This window comes from Typha angustifolia, chromosome 5 (genome assembly GCF_048772165.1).
Source record: "Typha angustifolia cultivar Huaian chromosome 5, ASM4877216v1, whole genome shotgun sequence".
NCBI classification, from domain to species: domain Eukaryota; kingdom Viridiplantae; phylum Streptophyta; class Magnoliopsida; order Poales; family Typhaceae; genus Typha; species Typha angustifolia.
Window position 1 is genome coordinate 5209409 of NC_133243.1, and position 14579 is coordinate 5223987.

At 35.5% G+C, this 14579-nt stretch overlaps 1 protein-coding gene across 2 annotated transcripts; it reads left to right on the forward strand.

The window, feature by feature from the left end:
- Window positions 1-6881: 6881 nt before the first annotated feature.
- LOC140759880 (serine carboxypeptidase 24-like) lies at window positions 6882-13282 on the forward strand. 2 transcript variants are annotated; one of them, XM_073096561.1, is made up of 9 exons: window positions 6882-7446; window positions 9805-9912; window positions 10001-10096; window positions 10196-10288; window positions 10471-10556; window positions 11063-11472; window positions 11890-11985; window positions 12107-12212; window positions 12738-13282. In XM_073096561.1, the coding sequence occupies exons 1-9, from the start codon at window positions 7191-7193 to the stop codon at window positions 12879-12881; spliced, it is 1395 nt and encodes a 464-aa protein (XP_072952662.1). In that variant the 5' UTR covers window positions 6882-7190; the 3' UTR covers window positions 12882-13282. The 2 variants fall into 2 exon arrangements, with proteins under 2 accessions (XP_072952662.1, XP_072952663.1); XM_073096562.1 differs by lacking the exon at window positions 6882-7446 and adding an exon at window positions 8307-8861.
- The last annotated feature ends 1297 nt before the right edge of the window (window positions 13283-14579 follow it).

The following is a 14579-nucleotide window of genomic DNA, read 5'->3' on the forward strand; positions in this document are numbered from 1 at the left end:
GGGTGGCTACTAAAGATGATGGTAGCATAGATTTGAGGTAGAATTAGAATTATAAATTAGATCTACTCCTAGAAAAATAAACAACTATGATTAACTTATTTTACTCATATATTATCTTACTCTTACTCCTAAGATAGTCTAAGGCTAAAACATAATTCTTAATTCTTTATTGGATGCTTGGATAAATAAACAAAGAAGTCCAACTCCTCTATATATAAAGGTCGAGGATAATAAGTCATACTCAGACTTACCCCTAAAAGACTTATACGACTCAAACTAGGACTTACCTTAGAGACTTATATGACTTAATTGAATTTACCTTAGTAGCTTGCGTAACTTAATTGAACTTATCTTAATAATTTACGTGACTTAATTGAACTTGCGTTAGTGGTCTAGATAACTTAACTAGACTTGTCTTAAGGGTCTACATAATATAACTAGACTTGCTTTAAGAGCTTACATAAATAAACTCGATCAAGCCCAATATACTCATGATGCGATCTAATCTAACCTAGTTCGCATCACTGTGACCTTAAGATAGGATCATCAAGGCATCAAATCCTTAAAATCTTTTTAATAGTTCATTCTGCCATTTGTTTCTTGGGCGACAGTTAGTGGTGATCGACAACCACTTCAAGGGTAGCAAGGGTTCCCTTGGTGGTGTATGCCTTAAGAGTCCTCCATCATGTGTTGGAGGAGATGGAGAGGTCTGATTGCAAAAGGGGGCCTCTACTACTAATCTGCCATGGTAGGGTGCTGCGAGTTGATGGCAGCTTGAGTCAATGCCTTAACAAAGGCTTGCATGGCGCTTTGCAATGTCAAGAATGATGTCTGCATCTCCTGCAATGTGTTTTGCATCATTGTCATCATCTAGACCATATCTGATTACTGAGGCATAGTAGATGGTGATGCAACCATTGGTGGCGTAGGTATTAGATTTGTCTCTTCGAAGGTAGCCACTTCTACTGCTGTCGATGTGTCCTCATGTAGTGCAATGCCGTTGCTATTTTTGTAGGCAGACATCCGAGGAAAACTACTTTAATATTAATGGTCTGATCCTAGAGGTGGATTTGTGATGATCGTGGTGGGCAGTTTGGTGATAGTTTCAGTGAGGATGAAAGATATCTCAAGGATGTAAACAAAAATGATAATAGTAATGTTAATTAGCGTGGAGGTAGTGGCATGAGTAGATCTAAGATTTAGAAGGAAAGTAGAGGGATGATGCATTGGTCGTGGCAATGAGTATGGCTAGGTTGAAGGAGTTGAGAGAGATAAGAAGAATGTGAAGAAGATAGAAGAGAGGAGAGATTAGAGTTAGAGATAAGCTTCAATAATTCCATAAACATAAATGACCTACTCTAAATGACCTACTCTCCACGTGTATATTGATGCTAACTCGACTGTGATTCAAACTCGAATTATAAATAAACGACTTAACGAATTAGTTCAAAATTAGCATATGATTGAGTTTACTATGACTCAATCAAAATAGCAGATAAATAAACATAGTAGGTGACTCAATCAAAATAAGTAGGCTCATCCGAATAAGTCTAATATTCTTCCATGTCATCCGATTAGGTCCGGATCACATCAAAGTATGCATGCCAAACAAAAAAACTATCTTACTAGTGCATAATAAGTAATTTTTTACATCTCTTTCGATGTCGGAAGCTATTCCTAACTAGCTCTGCTATTTAGCTTATGAAGGTTCGTGTGCATGCAAGATTCCCAACATTGCCGTTTTGGTGCTTGTTCCCATGCATGCATGTAACATACATTGGAGTTAACGAGACACCGAATCCCTTGTCGTGTTGCTTGGTCGGCAAAAATTAATACTTCTTGGGCATCCCATAGCTAACCCAATCCTAGTCTATGGATAAAACCTATTCACAAGAAGTTAAAAAAAGAAGAAGTTTAATTACATATTAGTGTTTATGAATCAGTATCATGTTGTATCTCTGAAACATAATAAATGTAAAAATTTGCCTCTGAATTATTTAAAATAATAAAGAGTGCACAGTGTTATATTTTAAATAGTATAGGAAACAAATTATATATGTGATATTAGGTCATATTACAGATGTTAAAATTTAATTCAATTTATATAAAAAAAACAATTTAATAGGTAGAATTGTTGAAAATCCTATCAAATGTTCTTGTAAAACCAAACCCCATTTTATTTTTCAATTCAAATCACCCAAAAAGATATTCTTGTAGAAAGGCTTGTATTGAATTCAATCCTTCTCTTTTTTTCCCCTTGAATTCAAACCTTGAAGAGTGAACCCCTTTGCTCTCCACTCCAAAGTATGAGAGTGGTTAAGGTTTCTAATGGGAGTAGAATAGGTGGACATCCCAATTCAGCCTCTCCAGATATAGTCAATGTCTTCCCATTAATTCTACTATCTTATGTCATGCCACACTTGGCTTTGAATAAGAATTCAAAGCCAAATCAACTTAGTAAACTATACCAACCCAGAATTTCCGGGTCCTATTATTATGAGAGAGATATATACAGAGAGAGAGAGAGAGAGAGAGAGAGAACAAAGACAAAAGTCTAATGGCCTAAGAACAAACTAAAACCTAAGTGTTGATTATAGTAGAGGAGCTGCCCTAGAAAGAAATGGAATCTTAAAAGGTGAGGCTTTTGTCTCATTAAGTGTTAATTATAGTTTAGAATAGATAAGACAAGTTGTAAATCACGGATGGCGTAACCCCATTTGATAAACATGATCCCTCATAATTAGATGCATGAGAAAGGTTTCACCTACTATCTAATATTGATTGTAAGTTAAATCTGAGGGGCGATAAATATATTTTACATCAGGACTAAAATTTAAAATGTCTTCTTGAAATGTTATTATATTATTTAATCCATTATAATTCTAAATAATATGCAACTACTTGACATAAGTTTTGAAAAAAAAATATATAAACCACAGGAAACAAGCCTACTGCAAATTTTAAAAAAAATGTACAAATATTACTTGAGCAATTTGCAGAAACAAGATACTTTAGGTAGAAAATTTTCTAAAAACTATGATAAAAAATCATAGATCCTATTCAAGATCAAACTAATCACTAATATCAAGTATAGTAGTTACAAAATGTTTATAAACAACTCGTTGATTTCCACAATTCTGTCTGTAATAATTTTTCCGACTCCCTCATGATGTACGTTTTTCGTGATCGGGTCTCAACCTCGATAGCCGTTGAAGTTGATGTACCATCTCAACGATCCTTGAGATGAACTCCCGCAAGATGCAAAGTAGATGAGATGTATAAAAAATCTATTCAGTATCTTCTATCACAAATTCTTCCAAAGCCTTAATAATGATTTCCAAAATACTCCAAAAAGTAACCCAATATATATCTTAGAGTTAGGTCAAATTTTCCTTCTATATACCTCTACCACAATATATAGAAATTGCTCTCGAAGCAATACAAACCGACATTATAACGCTCTCATATGTGTTAAAATGCTTCCTAGAAAAAAAAAATTCAATCATTTTTTATCTTAATAGAACAGTCTTTAAATGCCTAATATATAAAAAAAAACTATGTCGTATGTGTTCTAACTATATATTTTTGGATAAAACTTTACAAAGTAGTATTAATATGAAAACCTAACCATTTACAACAACATAGTGTAAAAAAAAATTTGTGGAAATCCATTTTACATCTCTTTCATTTCAAATCTTATCAGTTTTGTATTTTGAATATCACAAATATTTAACGAGAAAAAATACATATATATCTCCGCTGTTAATTTTGGACAAAATGAGTTAAAGAAACAGGAAGTCACTTTATATATTTTAGTCTATCTATAGAGAAAAATATATATATTTCGTAAATCTTAAGTACCAACTTGGTCTTGGAAATGCAATAAGAAACACAAAAAAGAGATCGCATGGGACGTCACTCTTATCTGCTTCTCACTAGGAGACAGGCAAAATAGCCCAAGAGGTTGCCCTCCAAATAGAGTATTCTTTTAGTTTTCTTTTTTAGTTGGCATGGGTACACTGTGTAATAGTCAAACACTATGGGGCCTAAGAGGATTAAAAATATAAGAAAGAGGACCCCATGCATTGAGGTAATGAACTAATTCCATCTTACCAACCACAAAGAAAAAGGAGGAAATGGTTATGCCAACTAATATATACTTCTCCCCTTTGGAGGACAAACTATTCATTTGGATCATAACTAGATGGGCCATGAACATGCTAGAGTTTGTATACAAAAATATTTTAAATTGTTATAAAAAAATTGTACAATCCGACCACGAGAATCTAGTCAGTTAGGTTAAATCAAGTCAAGTCTAATTAATTGATTTTATTTCTTACTTTTAAATTTAAATTAAAATGGATAATCTATATATGTAAACTCAATAATGTGAATTGGATTCTACCCGCTATGACTTTATTCCTATAAATAGGAGGAATCATTAGTTATTTATCATTATTGAATAAATATTGATTTAAGTTAATTTTATTATCTCACATTTACTCTTTCAATCATAGCCGTTTATTATTCGAGGAGTAGATTTAATATAGAAACACTAATCATACCTCTATGAGCCACCTACATATACGATCCACCTCTATCACCTCACGATCGTCCACCACCCATCGACGATTGTCGCAATGTCGATATTTTTATTTCTATCTAGTTTTGACCTTCCTCTACTATTTCAGTCATATCTTTTCATCCCGACATCGAAATCACTACATTCTAAAGTCATAGATCTGATAGGCTACTACCCATGAAAATTCTAAAATTTTCCTGCTAATTAATGAGTTCAGATTTGATTTGTATTAGTGGTATTAGAGCCGTCATTCTTTGATTGATGGTGAACACGTGATCCAAAGCAAATTTGAGGGAGATCGTTGACATAGAGGATTAAGAACTCATTTCCATCCCTATGGAAACTTCTTTGGTGCCACCACAACTAGTCACCGCTATTGACGAACCACCCGTGTGGGCGAAGGCAATACTCAAATCCATGAGATCTTTGAAGGATCCAACAAATAAAGCCACAAAATCTGCCATGGAGAACACTGAACTACTCGACAAGGCATTGCAAACCTTGGCATAGGCCATGCATCTTGGCGAAGCACCATTGCCCATTGCTATCGGCCATGCTGAAAATTCATTGGTGGTGAAGAGCACATTCACTAATTACCAATAGTTTGGCTTATCGATAGGAGTTTGAGCAGATCTATAACTAGGTCACCAACTAGTTAGAGTTGGCTCTGAAGAGCACATTCATCAATAAGTTCAAGACTAACATTCAAGCTGAATTCAAAGCCTTAAGGTCCATTATTTCTAAAGAGACCTTCTCACTAGCTGTTTTGATGGAGTCTAAATTGGATCAGCTGAACTAGATCTGTAAGGAAGAGAAGATGATCATGACCCACGCCTAAGGCCCACTAGCGATTGCACCTACCTCGGCCCAGCCTGCACAGATGGTCTAGTAGAATCGACAACAGCTCACGCAAACGATTCATGCCAAATGACTTGGAAGACCATAGGTAGAAGGGTTTGTGCTTCTATTATGATAACTACTTTACCCCAGGTCACATGTGCAAGCGTCAACCAACTCAAGTCATGTTCTTAGGTGGTCTTGAAGAAAAAGAAGAACATGAGTCCTTCGACTAGCATGAGAGGCTAAACGAGTACAAGAATGTGAAGAATTAGTCACCTTGATAACAAGTATATGGTGGATTGAGTACAATCCTATCACGAGGGTTGAGATAGTTAGGTTGAGTCAAATTTACTTAATTGATTTTGCTTATTAATTTTAAATTTAAATTAAAGTAGATAATCCGTGTATCTATGCCAGTTGGATCCGGTTTGCTACGACTCTACTCCTATAAATAGGAGTGGTCATGGATTATTATTATCATGGAATGAATATTGACTTTAATTAATTTTATTACCTCGTATATACTCTTTCAATGGAAGCCATTTATTTTCCTAGGAATAGATCTAATCTAGAAACTCAATTTCTACCTCCATGAACCACTCACTCATATGACCGACCTCCACTATCTCACGGATATTCACTGGCTGCCATAACGTCGGTATTTCTATTTCTATCTAGTTTTGACATTTCTCCACTGTTTCAATCATATCTTTTTACTTCAACCTCGAAATTACTTCATTCAAAGGTCATTTAATCCAAGACTCACGAGGCTATTAACCATAAAATTTTTTAAATTTTCCTACCAACAAATCGGCCCAGATTTAATTTAATTTGTAACAAAATGATATTCACCGTTATATCAAAACAAGAGTAACTTAAATGTACAATGATCTTTAAAAATAATAATAGTAATAATTAAAAGCACATGATGATTTCTCGTTAAGGACGTTGACGAGATGTACACAATTTTATCGCCTAGTGTTTTTATATATTTAGAATTGATACTAACTTAAACATAAGATTGTGCACAAAGTATTACAGAGACAGATGAGTAATTTCAAGTTCAAATTCTGTGGGCATTGATTTAATTAGTGTGTCGCGTGCTAAATTCTAACCTTAAGCCTCCACAATTGATCAATTCTTTAAGTGTAATTTTATCATTTTAGAAATATTGTCTTACTGCATAATATCATATTCTTATGTTTTTGTTCTTTAAACATCGCTAATATATGTGCTAAATTTTGGGCTAAAGGTAACAGTTGTATTAGTTCCCAAACTTTGTCCTACTTCCACCTAGGAAAGCTCACACGATAAGACCAACATCTTGCTCCTTACCGAGTGCTCAAGCCTCTTTATGTTGTTCAGCAAAACCCCAGGTCTCTTCACTTCTAACCGAGTCCCCAAGCTCATCTATCTTCATCCACTTACCTTTTCACATTCACACACAAACAGATCTAGAGAGAGAGAGAGAGAGAGAGAGAGTTCTGCATTGGATGGGATTGCATTTATGGGTCTTTCCTTTGGGGTAACTCCATCTCTGAAGCAAATATTAATGCCAATGTAGGACGTTATCTACCCTTCTCTCACCTATAACCCACACATATATGCACGCCATTGTTAAATGCACTGCCATATCATCTAGAAAGGAGGCCTAGCTACCAAAATCTAGCATCAGACTCAGAGCCCATCCAAACTCCAAAGCCTATAATTGTCCTTGTAATCTTATATATATGCACCCCTACTTGAGTGACCAAGTAAGGAGTTAGAGATGGAGAGGTGTTCCCATGCCACATTTGGCTTCATATCTCTCCTCCTCTTGGTAGCGATCACCAGTTCATCTGGAGCACTAGATGAACAAGATCGTGATAAGATATGGGCACTTCCAGGTCAACCACCAGTGTCTTTTAAGCAGTTTTCTGGCTATGTCACTGTGAACAAAGAGCACGGAAGGGCTCTCTTCTACTGGCTAACTGAGGCTACCATTGATGCTGATGAGAAGCCACTTGTTCTATGGCTAAATGGAGGTTAGTGTTCTTTAATTATTCAACTATATCTTCTCATTCCCACTTTCCTTTTTCTTTTTTTTTTTTTATCATGAATGATTTAACAAGGTTTGTAAATCGAAAAGGATTTGATAAAGAAAAACTTTGAATTATTAAAACTTGTAGCAAGACTTAAAACACAATCTCAATTCTTCCTTCTGCTTCTTCTACCTCCTCTTCTTGGTTTGCTTATTAGTTTCGTGAGTTGTTTGGAAGTGACATTGATTCCAAAATGATGAGCAAATTGAGAAGACTAGTGTTTAGGTCGACAACAACTACCACAATAAATATACGAGCTAAGCCATAGGCACAACATTATGACCCCTCTCGATCAACTGTCCACGAGGCACGTGACAAGGCTGCAGACGTGGCAACTCGGGAGCCGACACAACGGATGACGCCTGCTCCAGAAGACCTCACAGCTGATCATCTACAACTCAACCGGCGCATGTTAGACTAGAGTACTCGGATGTGCTAACGTGAGCTCTGGGGAAATGTTAACGGCAAAGTCCAGGGTATTTGCAGTTTGGCTCTTCTGATGCGTTTACTTGGATTCTTTTTTTCCAAACTTGACGAGCTTCACTTAACATGTGAGAAGTACTGGCTTATTATTCTCTGAGCAAAAGATGCATCACTAGAATGATAGCTTCTGCCTCAGTAGACTATAGATATTATTCTAAGTTAACAACTTGTTCACAGTTATATATTCTTTAGTACTTCTCTCTTGATCACCTACTAAACTTTTGCTTCTGTCTTTTGTTCTTTATCACTTCAATCTCATTTTATTCTCTCTCTCTCTCTCTCTCTCTCTCTCTCTCTCTCTCTCTCTCTCTTCCTTGACTAATCTCACTTCTTATATCTGAAAACCTTATCATGAGATCTTTCCCACTCCACCAAAAGATTCAAAAATCGCGTGAAGGATATCGCAAGGATGCTGCTACATGCTCCTTTGCAGTTACTTCCAATCCATTGCAGCAGATTCATGTGACATAGAGATCCAAATCCCTGCAACCCTCCTCCTTTATCTCTCACCACTCCCTATTTTTATTCTTTTTGTTTCATCTCATGTCATCATCACAGTGGATGCAAACACAGGAATACAAACAACACAACCCCACAACTCTCACTGCTGCATGCAGTAACTTTTTTCTGCTTCACAAACCCCACCTTGATGCCTTTTCCTTTATGAGTTCTTAGTCTTAGCCAAAGGCTGAGAGAGAGGAATAATGACTGCTCTCTCTCTTCTCCCTCTCTCTCTCTCTCTCTCTCCTCTCTCTCTCTCTCTCGTTCGTCTTCTATTTTCTATTATATATGTGTGTAAGTTTTTGACTTGGTTATGGGAGAGAGGTGGGACAAGAAAGAGAAGCGTTACTTTAGGGCACGCGTTGGGATTAAAGGTGGGGAAAAGGAGATATCCTTTTAAAAAGGGGTTTAAAACCTTTCATGCCTCTTTATGTGTGTATATATATCTCTAGAGAGAGAGAGAGAGAGAGAGAGAGAGAGAGAGAGAGAGAGAGAGAGAGAGTGGGTGGGTTGGGTTTGGACTTTATGATGTTTGGTACCTTGGCTTCTACTTGCAAAAGTGTTATTTCATGTCTCATGAGATATAAAACATCAGTAGGGAAAAAGAAACATATGATAGTGTGTACACATATATATTAGTGTGGTAATAATTCAAGAGGGACAGTTTGCCATATACTTTTCTTGATTAGCATTAATTGTTGTTTGTCTGAGGAATAAAAGCTAGGTAGCACATCAATTGGACGCATTGCAATTTGCTTATATTTGTCAGAAAAATTAGTTGGAAGTTCCATCATTAGAACATTGCTAATTTCCAATTGATGGTAGGTATACATGCATACAAATATTCTTCTTGTGGTATCTAATGGTAAGACCTCCTTGTGTATTGCTAGAAAGTATTAATTATGCACAAAAATTTAATGATTGTTTCAAAAGCAAGTCATGGATAAAATTATAGCCTGTTTGTGCCTTGTGATTGGAGAGGGCTGATCTCATATTTGTCTTTCACATTTACCTGCTCCAGATGGAAAACAAGTTTCGTGGTTTATGCCTCCTTACATATGTAGCTTATTATCTCTTGAGTGGATTAATCTAGCTAATATAATCTTCCATTGTTGATGTCTATTCTTAAAAGTGAGAATGTAATAATGTGTTAGTTAAACTAATCCAAAAATACTCGTACAACATTCCATTCGCCTAATTGTTCTCAATATACTTGTTTATCAAATGACTATGCCTAAACTTGTGGGGGAGAATTGTTTTCCACCTAATTATTAAACAACATCCATTCAAAAGTTTAGAGTTTGGACTCTTTAACAGGTCCAGGTTGTTCTTCGGTGGCTTATGGTGCATCAGAAGAGATAGGACCATTTCGGATTAAGCGCAATGGTTCATCATTATATCTCAACAAATACTCATGGAACACAGGTCAAAGGAAATTATTATATTCAAATATCATTTTACATAGTTGATAATTTCAATTCTTAGTCTCAAACAATTACATAATTTTTCACAGAAGCAAACATTTTATTTCTCGAATCGCCTGCCGGCGTGGGCTTCTCCTACACGAATACTAGCTCGGATCTTAAGACTTCCGGGGATAAACGAACTGGTATATATATTTATATATCATCAGTATTGCTTGTTAATATAATTGAATGCATTTATTGCACTAGTTCATATATATGATCATGTTCATTTCCTGATGCAGCTGAGGATGCACTGAGATTTTTGGTTGGTTGGTTTTCGAGGTTTCCACAGTATAAAAATCGAGATTTCTACATTTCTGGGGAGAGCTATGCTGGTGAGTGTGGAGAAATTAATTCGCACTACGTAAGGAAATATATATTGTTTCATATAGATATTTTACTATAACATCATAGAGAAACTTTATAGAGCAGATGTTACTAAGGCCTGTGTAAGATTTCATATGTTCTTTTAAGTTTCATAGTTTTATCTACTAACCGTATAATTTTTCTATCTCAGGGCACTACGTCCCTCAGTTAGCAAAGAAAATTGTGGATTACAATGAAGCTTCATCAGAACATTTCATCAACCTCAAGGGATTTCTTGTGAGTGTTAATTGCATACTTAACCCTTCTGCTATCATTTATTTATTGGCAATTAAAAAAGAAGCATAACCTTTGTAGTACTTGGAAGCTTATGTATTGAGCCAAAATGTCTCTGACCTTTTATAAGGAACTTTAATGTATTTACATCCTATATAACCTTTTATAAGGTGGATATTTATCAACTTATTCCTCCTTGCAAAGTTATCCTTGATCCACCCTCTTTTGACTTTAGAGATGTTATAATTGTCAAATATGTCAAGTTACATCAACTCATCTCGGGTGTTTTTAAGAAATATACAAAGTCAATGATAAATACTTATATGAGATGTCAACAATAAAGATAAAATTCTTCTTCCTTTGGGCCTTGTTTGGAGGCCAGAGCCCAAACTTTGAGTAGCCCAACCAACCCCAACACAAACTTTTAACTAGTTTGAAACTAATAGTTGGCAAGATCTCTTTCTACTAGAATCCATGGTCTGATGAAAAAGTTTCCCGGCCATGATCAGGTCGGCAACGCCGTCACCGACAACTACTATGACAGCCTCGGCACCATCTCCTACTGGTGGACTCACGCCATGATCTCCGACCGGACCTACCGATCGATCCTGACGTCGTGCAACTTCAGCGCCACCAAGACCTCCAACCGCTGCGACGACGCCGTCAACTTCGCGATGAACCACGAGTTCGGCGACATCGATCAGTACAGCATCTACACGCCTTCCTGCAGCGCAGCCTCCAACTCCACGGCCGGCCGGCGGTCGCCTGTCAGGCTCAAGAACACCCTCCTCCGCCGCCGCTCTTATGGCTACGATCCGTGCACTGAGAACTACGCGGAGAAGTACTACAACCGGGCTGATGTGCAGAAAGCCATGCATGCAAATACTACTGGCATCTCTTACAAATGGACTGCGTGCAGGTAAGACTACTGTTATTAGTCACTAACTGCCATTAACCTAGACTATAGTTTATTTAATTTTATGAAATAATTGCCAAAAAATACTCCGAAAAACTTTATTAATTGTACTTATTTAGGCCAGAAAAAAAGAGCTATAGCTTTCTTCATTAAACATCATCTCCAACAGCCACGATAGAATTCGAATTCATAATAATCTTAATCATGAGTCAGTAGGAATCGATCATTAATTGGGCCACTGTGGTTGGCCTTTACAAGCTAAGGAAACAAGAAAAAAAAAGAAGATAAAGGGAATATAGGCTTTCTATGATGAACTTGGTATCTCTCTACTCTATTAGAGATTTTGTTAGTTTAGATTAATCCATGATATTATATTGTGACATACTAGTGCTTTACTACTATTTGATTGTTTTCCTACAGTGATGTACTCATCAAGGAGTGGCGAGATGCACAATTCTCCATGCTACCAACATACAAGGAGCTTATCAAAGCAGGGTTAAGGATATGGATGTTTAGGTAAGTGCTAACAATTAAAGTGTACAAATTATTATAACCTATTAATGTATAGTTTACAAGAACCAATATCTTCATATATATATACATATGGTGTGATTTTTGTATCACTTTTGGATCTCAGTGGTGATACAGACTCAGTAGTTCCAGTAACGGCGACGAGGTTCTCAATCAACCATCTTCGTCTAAAGGTCAAGATCTCTTGGTATCCATGGTATACAGGTGGACAGGTGAGTTAATTGTGATATGGTCTTAGATTAAAGGGATATTTCTATGTTAACCCCATCTTTTTTTTCTTAATTTTTCAATTCTATCTTGCCTTTTCTGACTGTTATTTAGAAAAAAAAAGCATTCATCCATTAGATTTTTTCCATAGAAGCTGATATCCCATGTTAAACTATCAGTGATCCTTATGTTATTCTTTGGTTTAAGTACATTCTAGCCTCATATATTTTGGATGAAAATCATCACTATGAGTCTATTTTGTCTCGAAATTTTGATTTAATTGCTACTGTTAAATTAATTTTTCATCCAAAATTAATAGTGTCTGTGCCTTTCATATTTTAACCCTTTAAAGTTAATATCGAAGAAAACATGGTTCAAATAGGATACCCTAAAAAAGCTAGGATTGATCCAAAATAAAGGAAAAAAAAATTAAAATGTAAGGGTTAAAACAAGAATTTCCCTATATAATTATGGTCTTATTTTCTTTTGATAATGTTCTTATGGTGTTTGCTTTATGTAAACTTGCATAGGTTGGTGGATGGTCTGAAGTCTATGAAGGGTTAACATTTGCCTCAGTGAGAGGAGCAGGGCATGAGGTGCCATTGATCCAGCCAAGGAGAGCATTTCGTTTGTTTCAGTCATTCTTAGCAGGGAAACCATTACCAAAGTCTTAGAAAAGCCATTAAAGAGATGTGCCAATTCATCTATGTCTCTACTTCTTAAGCAGATGGATGGAGAGATAGGAGGATACTTGGAGTTAGAATTAGGTACTAAAAGTGCTTGGGGAAATCTCTAAGCTATATATGATAAGTGGCATATGATTTGTGATTCATTGGAAGTAGAAATCACTCCCCAGGGAAACCATGGGGTGGTCAGCAGTTGAAAGGAAATTATTCATTTCAAAGACTTCCTATATTTCTTGCCATGTGTATGCTTTTCTTCATTAAATGAGAAATAAACTTGTTTTACTATCAATCAGCTCTTTTACAATTGCTACAAAGACCTGTGAGGGCAGAGTGTTTTTTTTCCTTCTTTTATGGAGAATAAAGCCAATAACCATGTATCTATGTTCTTAAAGTAACAAACTTATTTTACAATCAATTAGCATGGAGTTGTTTATCTTATTTTCTTTAATGTAGGCCTTTCCAAAAGGCCCAGAATAGTTTTGCCCCCATTCTAAATGTTGAATAAGAATAGGCTTATACTGATGCAGCAATGAAACAATCACTTAGGCATATACTGGTATAGTAATGCATACTTCTCTCTCTCCTCATCTTAGATCTAATCTTTTTATGTTTACTAATTACTATTTTACTTTTGAAAGACATTATTTTAATTAACTATCATTTAAATTATTTTCTCTCTTTCTTCTTCTCATTCATTTATTATAAAATGTATTTTAATCTTTTGTCAACTTATTATTTTAACTTATATCATATCAAATATAATTATTACACGTTACATTAGTATACAATTAAATAGTAGAGTAGCTTAAACTGGCATAAGTTCTCTTATGCTAGAATAAGGAATTAAAAAAATATATTAATACTGACTTTATTCTGTATAAGTGAAAGAGGCTTGTCTTGAGGCATGTTGTCATCAACTCGGTTGGAAGTAATTCCAGAAGTAGATCGATCAAATTCTAAATTCTTCTCTGCCTGCAGCTACCATCTTATCCCCCACAAGACTCTAGTCAAACTAAGGGCCCCTTTCTAAAGGACTGGATATGCTATATGAACGACTGGATGCAGCATGGAGAGGAACTAAGGCCGGCAAGAGTTGACACGATCATACAATCCAATATGGTATTCTGACTTTTAAATGAGTTTGTGTTTAGTTTAATCGGATTCGATCATAAATGGGTTAATCCGTCTAACTCGATTATTAAACATATTGTGTTCATGTTTATTAAATAATAAATTACATAGATACATAACATTTGTTTTTAAATCTCGACATACATATTCTTGAAAATTAGATAGTACATTTTGCATATGCGATGCAGATAAATTATATAGGTAATGCATAACATATATTTTTAAAATCTCGATACGTATATTGTTAAAAACTAGAGCGTATCTTTTGCATAGGTAATGCGGATATTTTTTTAAATCTCGATATGCATATTGTTGAAAATTAGAGCATACCGTTTGTATAAATACGTGACCTTTCTTTTAGGACAGGACATTCTTTTTGAGATTTGTTAGAGCTAATTCAATAAAAAAATCCAAAATTGTAATTTAATAATTTGAAAGATATATTTCCGCCAATTGGAAATCTGAGGGACTTTTTACTGCAAATCGCCTTTTTCTTTTTGCTCTCTAATTTCTCTTCGGAGATATAATGTAATATTGGGTCATATTACGACATGG

Excerpts from the sequence above, each read along its gene's own strand:
- LOC140759880 (XM_073096561.1), top strand. The coding sequence starts at position 7,191 with ATGGAGAGGTGTTCCCATGCCACATTTGGCTTCATATCTCTCCTCCTC. Across the intron at positions 10,557-11,062 it reads TCAACCTCAAGGGATTTCTT|GTCGGCAACGCCGTCACCGA; the intron begins GTGAGTGTTAAT and ends GGCCATGATCAG. Across the intron at positions 11,473-11,889 it reads TACAAATGGACTGCGTGCAG|TGATGTACTCATCAAGGAGT; the intron begins GTAAGACTACTG and ends GTTTTCCTACAG.